At 41.6% G+C, this 15,513-nt stretch overlaps 2 protein-coding genes across 2 annotated transcripts; one reads left to right on the forward strand and one right to left on the reverse strand.

The window, feature by feature from the left end:
- The first annotated feature begins 3,652 nt into the window (after positions 1 to 3,652).
- On the forward strand, positions 3,653 to 6,658 carry LOC134466648 (complement C1q-like protein 2). Its single transcript, XM_063220531.1, has 4 exons — positions 3,653 to 3,760; positions 4,389 to 4,536; positions 5,082 to 5,204; positions 5,496 to 6,658. Exons 1-4 carry the CDS (start codon positions 3,686 to 3,688, stop codon positions 5,777 to 5,779), a joined length of 630 nt encoding a protein of 209 aa, XP_063076601.1. The 5' UTR covers positions 3,653 to 3,685; the 3' UTR covers positions 5,780 to 6,658.
- Positions 6,659 to 8,360: 1,702 nt separating this feature from the next.
- LOC134466146 (retinol-binding protein 2-like) lies at positions 8,361 to 14,896 on the reverse strand. The gene is made up of 3 exons (XM_063220040.1): positions 14,690 to 14,896; positions 10,926 to 11,030; positions 8,361 to 8,711 (listed from the first exon to the last, which is right to left on the reverse strand). The coding sequence occupies exons 1-3, from the start codon at positions 14,894 to 14,896 to the stop codon at positions 8,658 to 8,660; spliced, it is 366 nt and encodes a 121-aa protein (XP_063076110.1). The 3' UTR covers positions 8,361 to 8,657.
- Positions 14,897 to 15,513: the final 617 nt, after the last annotated feature.

Genomic DNA, 15,513 nt, shown 5'->3' on the forward strand with positions numbered 1-15,513 from the left:
ATTCCTGATGGCGTCCTCAGTCCAGTCGATACGTTTAATATCTTGTAACTACAAACATTTCCTATGCTTCTGGACGTCCTACCTTTGTCTCTTGTACACAACAGCCATTCTTCTATTCACTCACACCACAAAGAGGCCTCATGCTGGCCCCAACTACTGCTATAGCCAACCTGACTCTCCTTCCTAGTCTTGTCCCAACAAAGCCATTCTTCTGGACATCAGAAAAGTAAAGAAAACTACAGTGCCTTCACTCATACCCAAACCCGAGGGTGGATGACTCTTTAGATTTTTTGGCCCGTGGTAGATCAATCTCTACACTAGATCAAATTTTGCGACAAATATCTCCCCATGAAAACATCAGGCTGGAGACATCACGAGCTAGACAACCCCAACATTCCAAAATCAAGACAAACACCTGCTACACAAGAGCTCCGTATTTTTAGAACTGATGTCACTCCCTAAACTACATTCCATGATCAAGTCAGCCGAATCCCATGCCTGATACGGACAAACACACCTGCTAGAGAGCTTCATGTTTTCATGGAACACTGCTTTTTTCAATAGAACAAAACAGGACAATCGCTTCTTATACCACTGTGTGTGTGTGTGTGTGTGTGTGTGTGTGTGTGTGTGTGTGTGTGTGTGTGTGTGTGTGTGTGTGTGTGTGTGTGTGTGTGTGTGTGTGTGTGTGTGTGTGTGTGTGTGTGAGAGAGAGAGAGAGAGATCTGACTTTGGCTAAATGTATGTAAGCGTGTGCTGTATGGTGAGTACTGTAATATGTGCAATGTTGTAATGTCTGTGTGATTTTCTGTATCTATGTATGTATGCTACTGGACACCTTAATTCCCTCTCTAAATCATAATCTACTCTACTACTCGCTAATCTTGCTCTCTCCATCTCCTTGCTTTTTAAAATTAGTTTTGTTCTGCTATACTTTTCCTGCCAACCTGCTGCGGCCCCCCTAGCAACCCCTCAACCCCAGGGTCCCCTGTCCCCACTATGAAAACCACTGCACTACCTGTACCTTACATTAATGTCAGAATGTCTAACGAGGAGTGGCGCAGGATAAAAACTGGTCTCTGATTGGCTGAGTGATGCAAGGGCCAGTTGGAGGGAGCCGAATAAGAAGGCAGAATTTGCTTTGGGGAGCTCCACAAGAAGCGCCTCACAACAACGTGTCAGGTTGATCAACTCTTTGAACTTCAACTTTCAGCTGCATTTTGGGTATTTATTGTGTCTCTTCCTTTGTTATGTTTTTATTTTATTTTTTTATTTGTGTTATGTACAGGTATTATGTTGCAGCAGTTTTGTGACTGTCCAAGACAACATTTCTGCAGGACAAATTAAATAATCGTTTATCTTTGGTACACGGTGGCTGTTAGCAGAGGACTTGCATCAAGATCTTTATGCATTTGGTGTATTACTGGATGTTGGTATACTACCTTTTGTGCAACTTGAGCTAATGAAAACTTTAATAACTAGGATTAGTTGGACAACTTTCAGATCTGTTACAATTGGACTGGATTGACAACTTGTCCCTCAGAGTTAACCCAGAAAATTCTATGACAGTGGAATAAACTAGCTTATTCTCACAATGGTTCCTCATATTTAAAATATTAAAAGGTACACTGTGCAGGAAATGGTCAAAAAAGGTACTGCAACTATGTTGCTCATTGAAACTGGGCTGTCTATTGCAAATTGTATCTTTTCTTGAAAGTTTACTAAGTAATAAACTAATATTTTCTAGTATGGCCAAAGCAGTTATTTTTGCAGCTAAAATGGTCTATTTCTGCAAATTCAAAATGGCGGACCATGGAGAAGATCCCCCTTTTCATGTATGAAAAGTGTAATTTTTCCAGTCAATTTTTCTTACAATTAGATGGTGGTGGTAAGTATTCATGAAAAAAGGTGACATTAGTGAATGGGTGGCATGAATTGTGGAAATAAACTACTAAAAATCTTACACAGTGTCTTTAACAAAATGGTTGCCACCACTTGTACCTGTAAAATTGTGCGAATGTGTGTATGGGCGCATGACATTCCGTAGTGTATGGTGAATGAGATGCACACATATCAGTGCGAGAGAAATACTCCCTGCTGCTTTAAATTCGAGTTTTTGCTCATTTGTGTTCCAAGGGTGAAAAGTGAGATTTTTTTTTGGACCTCAATTGTTTATTTCATTAACTGTTCTATGTATTCTTTTTTTGCTTCAGGGGTGGGCATATGCCTACCACGTCAGTGAACTGTGCCAATGAGATTTATTTCAGAATTTTCAAGGGGGAATAAACAGTCAACAACTCAACAAAACAAGACAAGACAAATATATACTTTTAAAAACCAACTCACCTGAAAAGGAGTGGGATGAAGCTTATTGAATCCCACCCCTACATAAATATAATACATATTACGCACCTACATAATCGAACAATTCAGTTTGGTTTTTGAATCTGAGAGGTGGCCATTTTGGCCCATGACGAGCGAGTGTCTAGCCCCAGTTGTTACTAGGTCCTGTTAAAAACTTTTTACTTTTAAACAGCAATGTTCATTAAAAATATTGAAATTATTTCTACTTCAAATCCCGTCTCCGTTGTACTTCAGAAACTTGTGTGCTAAGTAGGTTAACTTCAGGTTTCAGAAGTTCCCTCTGGTGGTGTAGTGAGTAAATACAACACATAATGGTAGGCCTATTATTTATACATCTAATTAATAACATTAAAGGTGCACTGTGTGAGATGGTGGACAGATAAGGTATTGCAAGCATGCTGCTCATTGAAACTGCGCTGCTTTTTACCAGATTTGATCTTTTCAGAAATATTAACTTAATAATAAAGCTAACATTTATTAGAAATACCAAAATGTAGTAAGTTTTGCTGCTAAAAATGGCAGATGATGGGGATGCTCATTCTTGCATCAGCACTAAATCTTCTCCCACGTAAATAGTCAGTACCATAAAAATGGCATATATCCTTCTCAATTGGTTTGCCTCATTTGCATTCATTTAGTCATTCTGTCCAAATAAACTGGATGGTTCAGCATAACGCCATGGATCCTCATCACTTGCTCATATCACTCCAAAAACTGTTTACCTGTGTCGAAACTAAATTCCTTCCACAGAATGCCATTTGAAAAAATGTCAAGAAATTAGCCAAATAACAGAGGAAACTGTAGTATACACGGTTGTAAAATTATTTTCTACAAGTAAAGTTACAATACCATCTGGCCTGTTGAACACTGTCATGAATTTACTGTTTACAGTAAAGAAATTCTTAAAATATGATGTCCTTGACTGTTTTGACAATTGTGTAGACTACTTTGCATATGATGACTCACACAATGAAGTCCTACTGACATGTTTTGGAGAGGGCAACCATTCGACTGAGAATTGTCTAATTCGTTTAGATAAGACAGGTCAATTTATTTGGAAAATGTGCTAAATGTATGCTCAATGTGTCAGCTGTAGGGTACTTGTATATAGCCATCTGTAGATATGTACTAAACATTTGAGACATGTACAAAGCATTTGAAATGTGATGAAAGCAATTCTGTTGTGGGAAATTGTAAGTTGGTTTGGAGATTTGTCCGTGTTATTTTGAGAATGTCATCTCAGTTTTGAGAAATGAGTCAAACCAATCGAGAATAACTGTAATGTCTACTCTGCTACTCAAAGCGATCTCAGGACTGCAAGATGATGAGGATGAGTGCTGTGCCCTTGCTGCTGCTGCTGCTGCTCTGCTCACAGTGCCGTGGGGAGAGTGAAGGGGTGAGTGTACACACACACACACACACACACACACACACACACACACACACACACACACACACACACACACACACACACACACACACACACACACACTGAGTCCAGGCAAGGGTGAGTGTGATTAGTGTCTACATATTTGTTTGCATGTGGGTTTTTGCATGGGTGTGTGTGGGTCAAAGACGTGCAAAATGGCATTGTCATTCAGTGTAACAGATGCCTTCTGCTGACTGTAACTGTAAAAAACATGACTCTTTTTATTTATTTATTGTTACAGGGAATTCATGAAAGCCTCGGCTGTCATCCATTCACTTGAAACAATTTAAAAATCATGTTTTTTGCAGTTACAGTCGGCGGAAGGTGTCCGTAACACTGAATGACAATGACGTCTTTGACCCACGTGCATGTGTGTTTTGGTGCATATGTTTTTTAGTGTGTGTGTGTTACTGTAATGGCATTTAGTCGTCATTATGTTCAAATTAGAACTGTCCCAACAGTATCTGATGAGTGTACTGTATGTACTGTATGTGTGTGTGTGTGTGTGTGTGTGTGTGTGTGTGTGTGTGTGTGTGTGTGTGTGTGTGTGTGTGTGTGTGTGTGTGTGTGTGTGTGTGTGTGTGTGTGAATGCAGAGCCATGTGTCTGGGCAGGGGACGGGAGGCGACGGCAGGGGAATTGTTGGCAACAGCTGTCTGGTGGTGAGCCTACTGGACAGGATGCATGCGCTGGAGGGAACTGTGTCTGCACTGAAGGAACAGCTGGAGGGGGAGAGGCAGAGAGGTAAACCACAATACAGAACTGCAGTTAATTATTAGTTTTGGCAAATAGGCTCAACTTCTTGGAAAAAACGAAAGTCTTAGGTGAAAGCGCAACAGATAAGGGCCACTAGCCATGTAGAGGGTTTTTCAGCATAGGACAGCAGTGGTTATAGGTCAGTGGACACGCCTTCACACTCGTAAATGTTTCACTGTTACAGTATTGTCAAAGAAGGTGGATCTAACAAGAAGCGTCATTTTGTTTCTTTTCCGGTATCCACTTTATGTCGGGTGAACGCCCCTTTAGGAGACCTTCGGTTAGGAGACCTTCGGAGTCCCCTTAGCGCTGTAGATGGCGGTAGCGCACGTCTTGCGCAAACACCTCAAAAAGAGAAGAAGAAGGAGGGGACAACGCCCCCTTAGGAGACCCAACTTGAGCACACGCTTTTGCATTGAGTGGGCGTGTTTTGCGCTATCTTGCTCTTATCCAGTATTTTTGGTATTGTCATTCCTGCTTTAGCGCATGACACACCTCAGTACTCATCGATATAATTCTCTTGTCTGCTTTAGCGGCGGTGGGGTTCAGTGCCTCCCTGGGTATCCATGGCAATCTGGGCCCATTTAACACTGACACTATTCTGGCTTACAAGAGAGTTCTTACCAACACTGGGGATGCCTACAATCCAAGCACAGGTATGTTGTGTTGATTTGACTACTGCTGTTACTACTTAAATAATGCTGCAATATATACATTCCTAATTATCTTGTTTTGACTCATCACACAACTTGATACTGATGTAGAATGTTGTGTTTCACAGATGTGATGGAATTAATGTAATGATTTAAAAATAAGAAAGAAATCATTTCATTTCAATCATTTTTATTCTTTCATGGTAAATCCAGTCTGTGACAACTGCACTTCTGGTACATTTTTCCTTTTTAAAATGAATACACTTATAGTATAAACATGTACTCCTGCTCCAGGCACCTTCACTGCTCCAGTGAGAGGGCTGTATTATTTCAGCTTCTTTGGTCACAATCACTCCACCAAGTCCATGGGTCTCAGCCTGTACAAGAATGAAGAGAGGATGGTGACCCTGTATAACCATGCCGCGGGTAATCGCTTTGAGTCCACTTCTCAAGGGGTTAACCTGCTGCTGGAGAAAGGAGACCAGGTGTACATAAAGCTTTGGGAAAACACCTGGGTTCATGACAACACAGATTTCAATGTGAACATTTTCACTGGGCATTTAGTCGTTCCAATGTGATTTTTTGTTTTTGTCTTCTTCTTTTTGTGCTATGTATCCAGACAAATGTAGTTTGCCTTGCTCCACACACACGGCACATCTGAGGAGGAAGCGTTGTGGAGCAAGTCAAACTACATGTAGGCCTACTATCTGGCCAGGATAACACGCTTACTCACTGGCCTGGATAACACACTTACTCACTTGTTATTTTCTCAAAGGTTAGTAATTTAATAGACTGTTGGCAGCCTGTATCAGCAGTGGTACAGAATTAAAACAACTTATTACTTTATTACATTTCCCGTTATGACCGTAATTGGACAGGACAGCGGCTAGCATCAATTAACACTTTGATGTTTTCGTGTCTACTAAATATTCCTAGGAGAAATCTTAAGAATGGGTTTGAAGGCATTTATTGGTGCAGGTTTATTTTCTATCTACTCCCGACCGTATAAGGATTCGTCTCTTGAAATACGTCTCCAGCGTTTCCTTCCCAGATGTACTGCATGTGTAGAGTAGGGATGCAAATTATCGATTAATTCATTAATTGTTAGTTGATTGACCTTATAGATTGATTTAAGATTAATTGATAAGAATCACCTTTTAATAAATAATAATAGTTTTGTATAGTGCTCAGAGACAGACACTCAGAGATGCTTCATAGTCCATATATCATAAAAACAAAAACATATAAAGACAGTTAGACATACAAAGACTCAACAAAAGTACAACACCACTCCACATGGCACTGAATGATCATTTGTTTGGTTTTGTTTTGTTTGAATGTGTTCAGTTTATGTTTTCTTTTCATTTCTCATTCTGACCAACACTTATGAACTGTGCTTTCTGTCTGTGTAATGATTGATGTATGCCTATCATCTGAATAAATCCTATAATAAACAATGGCTTGGGTGTTATGACTGCCCTCCCCACGTTTTAAGAGGTTTATGGAAGAAGAGTGGGTTTTTTATTTCTTGGATATTACATAGATAGAACGGTGGAAGGTTTAAAAAATTATGAACAAGAGGTGACAGGCCCAACAAACCACTTTGGGTTTGCACACTTTTCTGGGGATTAGATATAAACGACCAAGTATATCTAATCTTTGCTGTAGAATTTTGCACATTTTTCAATTTTTTCAATAATATTGTACAGCTCCAGGCCACTTTATTAGAATAGCATGAAAAAGTTGATTTATTTCCATAATTCCATCAATAATGTTAAACTGTCATGGATTGTAGATGCATGGCCCAGTTGTTTAACTATTCCAATCATTCAAGCTTTTCTTTTTACATAATTTGGCCTTCCAGCTCAAAAAACCCATGAATTGGGAAATTCGCATTATTAGAATATTGTAATAAAATCACAATTTTCTTCATCAAAATTCGTTTCACATCAGTGCACATCAAATCAGTTGAAATTAAGCACTTTCTACATAACATGCAATGTTCAATACTTGGTTAGGACTCTCTCTGTCTTAATATCGGCCATGATGCGTTTAACATTGAAGTCAATGGCAGAAACGGTGCATGGGAGTAATGGAAGGCCAGATATCCTTGATGCTTTGCCGTCAGCTGTTCTTGTTTGTTGACCTGGTGTCCCACACTTCACTCTTCAATATACCCGTAGATACCCATGCTACGTTTTGGTGTTAACTCACCAGTTTAATTCTAACTAACCAGAAATAAAACCCCATTCATTTTCAATGGGGTTTCATTTCTGGTGATTTAGAATTAAACCGGTGAGTTAGCGACAAAACGTGGCATGGAAATCTACAGGGTATATTGAAGAGTGAAGTGTGGGACACCAGGTCAGCTATCAGTCAATCAGTCAGACGTCAGCAGTAATAGCATTTAATGCCCATTGATTAATTAGTCATTGGTGTTGTATATGATGTATATGAATATTCTTCATAGATAGTCAGCTAAAAACAAACAAGAATCCATACAATAGTGGCACTGGCTGTCATTGCGCCGCCCTGACATGTGCTACTGTTGAAATGTCACTGACCCTTCAATGTGTTACATGAAAAATAGGAGCAGTGTTCTGCTGTCATTGCAGTCTCTTTGAAATAAAAAAAATGTAAAAAGAAATAAAACAATGCAGGTAAACCACAGATATTATTTAACACTGTTTATTCAAACAAAGGCCATTGACTGCAGAAACGGACGGGGGCAAAATCTAATGGGGGCGACACCACAAGACACAAACTCAACAAATACTGTGTATAAAGGGGTCATCAGTGAGGTATACAGTAGTGACCGGGGGCACCACATTAGCTTAATACGGTCCTGATGACCTCGTTACCATGCTTGTGTGTTACTTCTGGCGTAATAAGATCACGGCGATGTAATTTATAGTATGCTATTTTTCATAGAACATAGTGGTAGCATGTCATTTAGAATTTTATAATGTAATTCAAAATGATATGCAGTACATCAGAGGTCAGTGTAGTCATCAGATAACTGCCCCGCCCTACAAAGGCAAAGTGCAGTAACTCCATATCTTGCAAAAATAGAGTTTAGACTGAAAATGGTCTTAATAACACCTCTTTTATCTTGTGAAAAAAAAACCCTTATGGTTTTAGAGATATCGCCATGTTAATGTTGCACTAGCTACAATACCCAAACCTAATACCAATACTTTGAATTCCTTTTTCTCAGTTTCAGTGTTACTGTTAGTTACTGTAGTTACTGTAGTTTGCCTTTGTAGGTAGGGCAGCACACAGTGTTTTCAGCAAATTTCTGGCCATAGAAATCAATAGAATTTAGTTCAAATTGGGTGGGACTTTGTGTTTCCAGGCAGGTTTTGGGCATTTTTTGGGCGTCTGGCAACCCTGGCAGCCCATGGCTGAGTTGTGTATACTGGTAGCAGCTCCCCGCAGCCTGCAGTGAAGTGGAGGTCACTGGCCCCTCTTGAAGACCTGAATGCACACTTTGTCTTCACAGGTCAGCTCCTACAGGGACACGAGTACACAATGTCAGTGTCATTGCACATACAGGTATGTGTAAAAAAAAAAAAAAAAAGATATTTTTTTAGATGTGCCTTTATTTGTGATAGGACAGTGAAAGAGGGAAAGGAAGTGAGTAGGGAGAGAGGCGGCTAAAGATTCACAAATGACTGGCAGGGATCGAATTCGGGTCGCCGGCATAGTTACCCAGTGCCCTACCGTTAGGCCACGGTAGGACCTCCTTTTTTATTAATTTTATATTTGTAATACTTTTTGCCTGCTATTATAGTATAGTTCAAGAAGAAATAGAAAAGGATCTGGATTAAAAAGCACAGTGCCTATGATACAGACATAGCCTGGTCCTGACCATCCCATAACACCACCATTTCATTTCGTATTTATGGTCTGGCATTTGTTTGCTCTGAAGCGATTGTAGGAAGCAGGAAGTTTGCACTCAGTTATGGTTTGAAATTATTGGACACCTCTCACCCAATCGCTGGCAGTTACTCAACAACAACATAGCGCAGACCAATGGCTCTGGCGCAGATGTGTACGTCATTGTCACGAGCGTCCTCCCCCTTTCGTCCCCACGTGGGGGGCGTATTCGATTATTGGCTGTTTTCTGGGGGGGGCATTGCGATCAAAATTCTACTGCTCCAGGCACTCCACAGAGAAGCACGGCCAGACTGTAGTGGAGCCAATCCTTTGGCGGAAGTACGTAGGATGGCTCGCGAGGCTAATACAGACATGCAGTGAAATGTGCTTTATCTGTCTGGTAGGAAACACAAATTTGGCCAATTTTAAGGTAGCTAGATCAAAGATTAAAAATAGATGATGGTAGGTAAAAAGATATGGATTGGGGTAAGGAAATGACCCAGGCTGGATTAACCTCAGTCCCCATGGGAATGTACCCTGCCCCGGGGTCTGCTCGTTTTTCCGACGCCCCATTGATCCGATGCGTCAATGTTCCGAACATTTCCCATTGATCCTACAGCACTTAGTCTCAGATAACCTTTTACCAATTAAATGAAACCCTTTGTCCCGACAGTTCAATGTTACGACCAAAAACTGCTTTAGATCAACGTCATCTCTGAAGCCTGCGCACTGCGCAGTGGTCATGCAGCTGTCTGTGACAGGTTAGGTTTAGGGAAAGTTTTGGTCAAGGCACAAATTTAAAACTCAGAAACATTGCAAAAGCCTACTGACAGGTTAGGGTTAGGAATGGTTTTGGTTAGGACACATTTGTAAAACTTGGCAACATTGCATTAATGACAGGTTATGTTTAGGGGTGGTTTTGGTAAGAGCACAGCAAGACCGACTCAGACGGCATCTATGTGCTCGTCGCAGCGCATGCAGCTGAAGTCTACTTGGCACCGGGAAAAGCATGACATACGACCAGGGATGATGACCAACCCCAAACAGCCATTGGTCGGAACATTGAGCTGTCGGAGCAAAGGATTTAATTTAATTATTTCGAGTTAGTGGGCTGTAGGATCAATGGGACATTTTCGGAATATTAACGCATCGGACTAAAGAGACGACGGAATGAAAGGTACCATATAAAACCAAATTATTATTATTATTATTATTATTATTATTATTATTATTATTACATGTTGATATCCTGTTGTTAGGGAGACCATAAGTGGTGCAATTCTTCCTTGCACCTCTAGATGGCAGTGGCAGTCTTTTGTTTCCACTCATATTGTGAAAGTGCAACATTCTACTTTCCCATCAAAAGAACACACAGTTATGTTATGTAGCTGCACAAGCCATACAAATGCTGTAATCAAACAACTGTCTGGTAAATGTTCGACCTCTTCGTGCTCTATTCTGATTTTATTTATATTTTGTTGGCTTACTTAGCAGCATGAGTGATTTACATTAGGCTCGTTCGTGACGAAGCAGTGCATCTTTTGCTAAGCAGTGGGCATGCACACTTTGTCAGTTTGATGCATTCTGGTTAGAATTTTATAACCACAATGCATCAAACTGGCAAAGTATGCATGCTGGCTGCTTAGCAAAAGATGCACTGCTTCGTCACGAATGTCTCACCTATTGTCTCACAACACTGTAGTGCACACCCAGCAAATCCTACAGCAGAAGGCCAGTTCAGATGAGAGAGTGGGTGTTAATTTAGAGCCCTGCTCAGGGGGTATGTAAGACCATAAAGTTTAGGAAACACTGATATAAAGTATGAGACATTTAGACATTTCTCACCAAAACCAGTTTGCCGTCGGCGTCTATCCAGTGTTTCCAGCCTCGGTTGGCCTTCTCGCCTGTTTGTGTGCACACCAGCCGATCCCCCTCCCACTTCGCCAGGGCCTGTAGCAGACACAGGCAGAGGGAGATAGATAGATAGATAGATAGATAGATAGATAGATAGATAGATAGATAGATAGATAGATAGATAGATAGATAGATAGATAGATGGATGGATGGATGGATGGATGGATGGATGGATGGATGGATGGATGGATGGATGGATAGATAGATAGATAGATAGATAGATAGATAGATAGATAGATAGATAGATAGATAGATAGATAGATAGATAGATAGATAGATAGATAGATAGATAGATAGATAGATAACATTACATTGCATTTGGCAGATGCTTTTTAACCAAAAGGACTTATTATTATAGTAAGTAAAGTAGAGCACACACATAGACATCATGTCAAGAGTCTGCCCTGGGACTATGGCAGCTCAAGCATTAGTGTAGTAGATAGTCATGAAAGAGGAGAGTCTTAACTTGCTTCTTGAAGGCTGAAAGAGTTGTGACTAGTCTTGCTGCCTCTGGGAGACCAGATAGATAGATGGACAGATAGCCTTTATTTTTCTAAAGGGGAAATTGGTTCCCACCACACAGGGTGCAGTTGCCACAGAGCAGCGTCTATAGGAACTCCTGTCAACCCACCTGTACATTACACACAATATGCACGATACAGTAAGACAAGGGGAAGGGTGGAGTGGGTAGACATGGACCAGGCAGGTACACGGGCAGCATTAAGGAAGCATAATAAGAACATAAGGATTCGTCCATTAATATTGCTAGATTTTCCATGATTAGTTTGCGACAATATCCAAAAGTTGCGAAAAAGTTTGGGAGAACCACTGCCGTCTGGGAAGTCATGTGTGTCGTCTCGTCTGCGCATTCAGGCTTTGACTCATAGTAACCCCTGGAACAGTTCAAATAGATAGAGGAGAGTGCGTAACCTTGCAGGGGTCAGAACAGGTGCACCAAGGGAGAGGGGGGGGGAGGGGGGAGAGGGGGGAGGGGGTGGGGGCAGGTGGGACAAATGGAGGGGCAGAGAGGAATTTTTTCCATACAGGTTATGTATGGATATACTATATTTTAAATATATTTGTATGTATTAAAATCTCCGTTTTGAAAAAAAAAATAGGTGTGTGTATGTGTTGGCAACTTAGGTTCCTTATTAGGAAATTGCATTGCAACCAAGTGAGTCGCTACCTTAGTTAGCATCGATTCTTTCGAGAAACCGGGTGCTAATGAAGGTGTAAAACCAAAATGTTGTGATTGAAAGTAAAGGGGAAATGGTCAGTGTGCAGTGTGTTTTATAGTTTTTAGATGCGTCCTATCATCTCTATAAGAGGGTATGTCAGTCCGTCTGTCAGTCAGTCTGTCTGTTCGTCTGAAACGCATTCTCTAAATTGACATTCCCTCCTGTGTCCACAAGGTGAGTACACCCCACACATTTTAGCAAGCATGAAAGTGAAAGAAAGCAAAAACCCAACTGGGAAACAACCCAGCAACCCAACAACCATTGTCATTGTAACACAGCACTCCACAGCACACAAGTGCACACCACAAAATTGCATTTATGCCTCATCCGTGCAAGGGGGCAGCCCCCAATGGCGCCTGAAAGGGAGCAGTGGGAGGGGCATGGTGGGACGGTACCATGCTCAGGGCACCTCAGCCCGGAAGGAGGATGTGGGAGAGCACTGTTTAATTACTCCCCCCACCAACCTGGTGGGTCGGGAGTCGAACAGGCAACCTTTGGGCTACAAGTCTGATGCCCTAACCGCTTACCCATGACTGTGTAACTGACTGAGTGTAACTGAGCAGGACCTGTACATGTTAGTCCGGCCTACTAATACATCTGGGCTGCTCAGAGAAAAGGGTCTTAGTTTTACAACCTGGGCAGACAAAGACAAGATGGAGAGACGGATGAAGAGAGAGAGAGAGAGAGAGAGAGAGAGAGAGAGAGAGAGAGAGAGAGAGAGAGAGAGAGAGAGAGAGAGAGAGAGAGAGGGAGAGAGAGAGAGAGAGGGGAACAGAGGCAGAGAGATGGATGAAGAGAGAGAGAGAGAGAGAGAGAGAGAGAGAGAGAGGAACAGAGGCAGAGAGACGGATGAAGAGACAGAGAGGAACAGAGGCAGAGAGACGGATGAAGAGAGAGGAACAGAGAAACAGATATACATAGACAGATAAACAGACATACGCACACTTAGTACATGACTATATGTACACTACAATATAGGGTATTTCTCAAAGTGTCCTAGCTAGGGCTGGGTTCAAAAGATCGAATCGCGATACAATATCGATTCATGTTTGAAAAGGGCAATATCGATTCACAACTTTTCGGATCGATCTTTTGCAGATAATTATAGGCGCTATTTTCTCAACCACATCCAGCTCTTCCACAGTTTCCCACTTATTTCTCACATACCAAGGTATTTCATGCTTGTGTGGGGATCAAAGGCTGAGATATTTACGTTTTTATAACCGGTCTTAGAATTCTACGCATAAATGGGTTAAAGTGACAGGTCAGCAATACAAAAGATCGATATTGAATCGAATCGAATCGAATCGGATCGTAGCCCTCTGGATCGGAATCGAATCGATCTGGGAAATTTGGATCGATTCCCAGCCCTAGTCCTAGCCTTGCTAGGAGGAGTACCGCCCATTTTTCACAGAGTTCACCAAAGAGTATCCGATCACTAGTTCTAAGTGTAATTAATAGCTGGATACACTAGATCGGTTGCCTGGTTAACACCAGACCTAATCACAAACGATTGTGTAGAACTAAAGGCAGGCTACTAAGCCAGGGGTGTCAAACTCAAATTGACTGAGGGCCAAAATCAAAATCTGGAACGAAGTCGCGGGCCGAACTCAACTATTATTTATAAAAATGGATTAAAATTGTGCAGTCATGTACTTCATACTCATAGTTAAATTTCACATGCACTCTTTCCCATCATATTTGTCTGTTCAAATGTGTCTGCACATCCTGTGATTTAGCAAATTTCTGTTCAAGTTGTGTTACGCTGTACATTAATGGTGTATGTGGGCCAACCGAATAAAATGGCTCCGCGGGCCAAATTTGTCCCGCAGGCCTGAGTTTGACATCCCTGCCCTAAGCCATCCTGGTCACATGATGAGTGCCCCCTCACCCCCACTCATGCTCTATATCTGTTCCTCTATTCCAGTGTGACTACACTCCATATATTTGCTGTTATTGCATTTTCCATGTACCCCCTGAGGTGTGGTCGCATACCCCTTGTGGTACACGTACCCCTGGTTGGGAAACACTGCACTACGCAAATGGGCGTTACTCGTTCTAGCAAGGCTAGGAGGACACTTCACTTTGACACATACCCATAGAGAGAGAGAGTGTGTTACAATATGCGACCTTGCCTACTCCACTTGTGCTTGCCTCCTCGTACCAGGAAGTAATATGTCATGATGACATCACTGACCACAGCATTATATTTCAATATCTTGCAAAAGCTCAATTTTAAAGCCTTCTTCTCATTTGCAATTGGGATGGTGAATGAAAAACAGTCCCTCAAAAGTTGTTGTGGCTAGGCTGACAGCTGGGAAACTTAATCGTTTTCTCCACGGAGGAGGGGCCAGGAGGTGGGGCGAGGAGACAAGCACAAGTGGAGGAGGCAAGGTCGCATATTGGAACGCACTCAGAGACATATAGGAATATTTCCTTGCATCCCATTGTCGTTACCTTGACGACCCTGTTGTCGAGGCCTTTGGTGTGCTCATCCATCTCCACGCCGACGGTGAAGGTGAGCTCGTAGTTCCGGAACGTGCTGAGGGTCTTGATGGTCAACGTGTCTCCATCCTGGATGAAGACCTTCCTCTGGTGGAGGGCGCAGGCAATCTTACGCGTGGCAAAGTCAATGTCTGTCAAGCAGAGATGGAACCAAGTCATTCATTTTCTGCAAGACACAAGCAAGTCTCAAGCCCTTCCAGTCAAGTCTGAGTCAAGTTCCAAGTTACATTTGACCAAGTCCAGTCCAAGTCCAAGTTGTGCCAAAGACAAGTCAAGTCTAAGGTCAATTTGTAAGTCAAGTCACAAGTCATTCCTAATATTGCCAAGTCAAGTGTCAAGTCACGTCATTTGTGACTCAAGTCTGACTCAAGTCTAAGTCACAATTTACAACTCCACATCTCTGCCGTCAATTGGACAGTTACATTGTTTTGAAACCTTTCACCTTTATTTAGAGCATCTGTACTACGCTGTCTCACACACACACACACACTGGATGATAAAATCGGATGAAGCAAACAACACTTAGATAATCATGAATCCTTCCATATATTTTACAAACCTTAATTTAATCCATAATTTAGAAGAATTACCGGTACTTATTAAAATTAAGCTGGCAGCCTACAAAATCTTTACAGTAATAAAGAAATTATATTATGTTTATACCATCAATATAAAGACATAATTTATTCTACATGACTTCATCTACCTAAGGTGCAAACTTACAGTCATCAAGTCAGTAGTAGTACTACATACTCGTGCCCTCTTTCACACACACA

Source organism: Engraulis encrasicolus, chromosome 16 (genome assembly GCF_034702125.1).
Source record: "Engraulis encrasicolus isolate BLACKSEA-1 chromosome 16, IST_EnEncr_1.0, whole genome shotgun sequence".
Classification (NCBI taxonomy): Eukaryota; Metazoa; Chordata; class Actinopteri; order Clupeiformes; family Engraulidae; genus Engraulis; species Engraulis encrasicolus.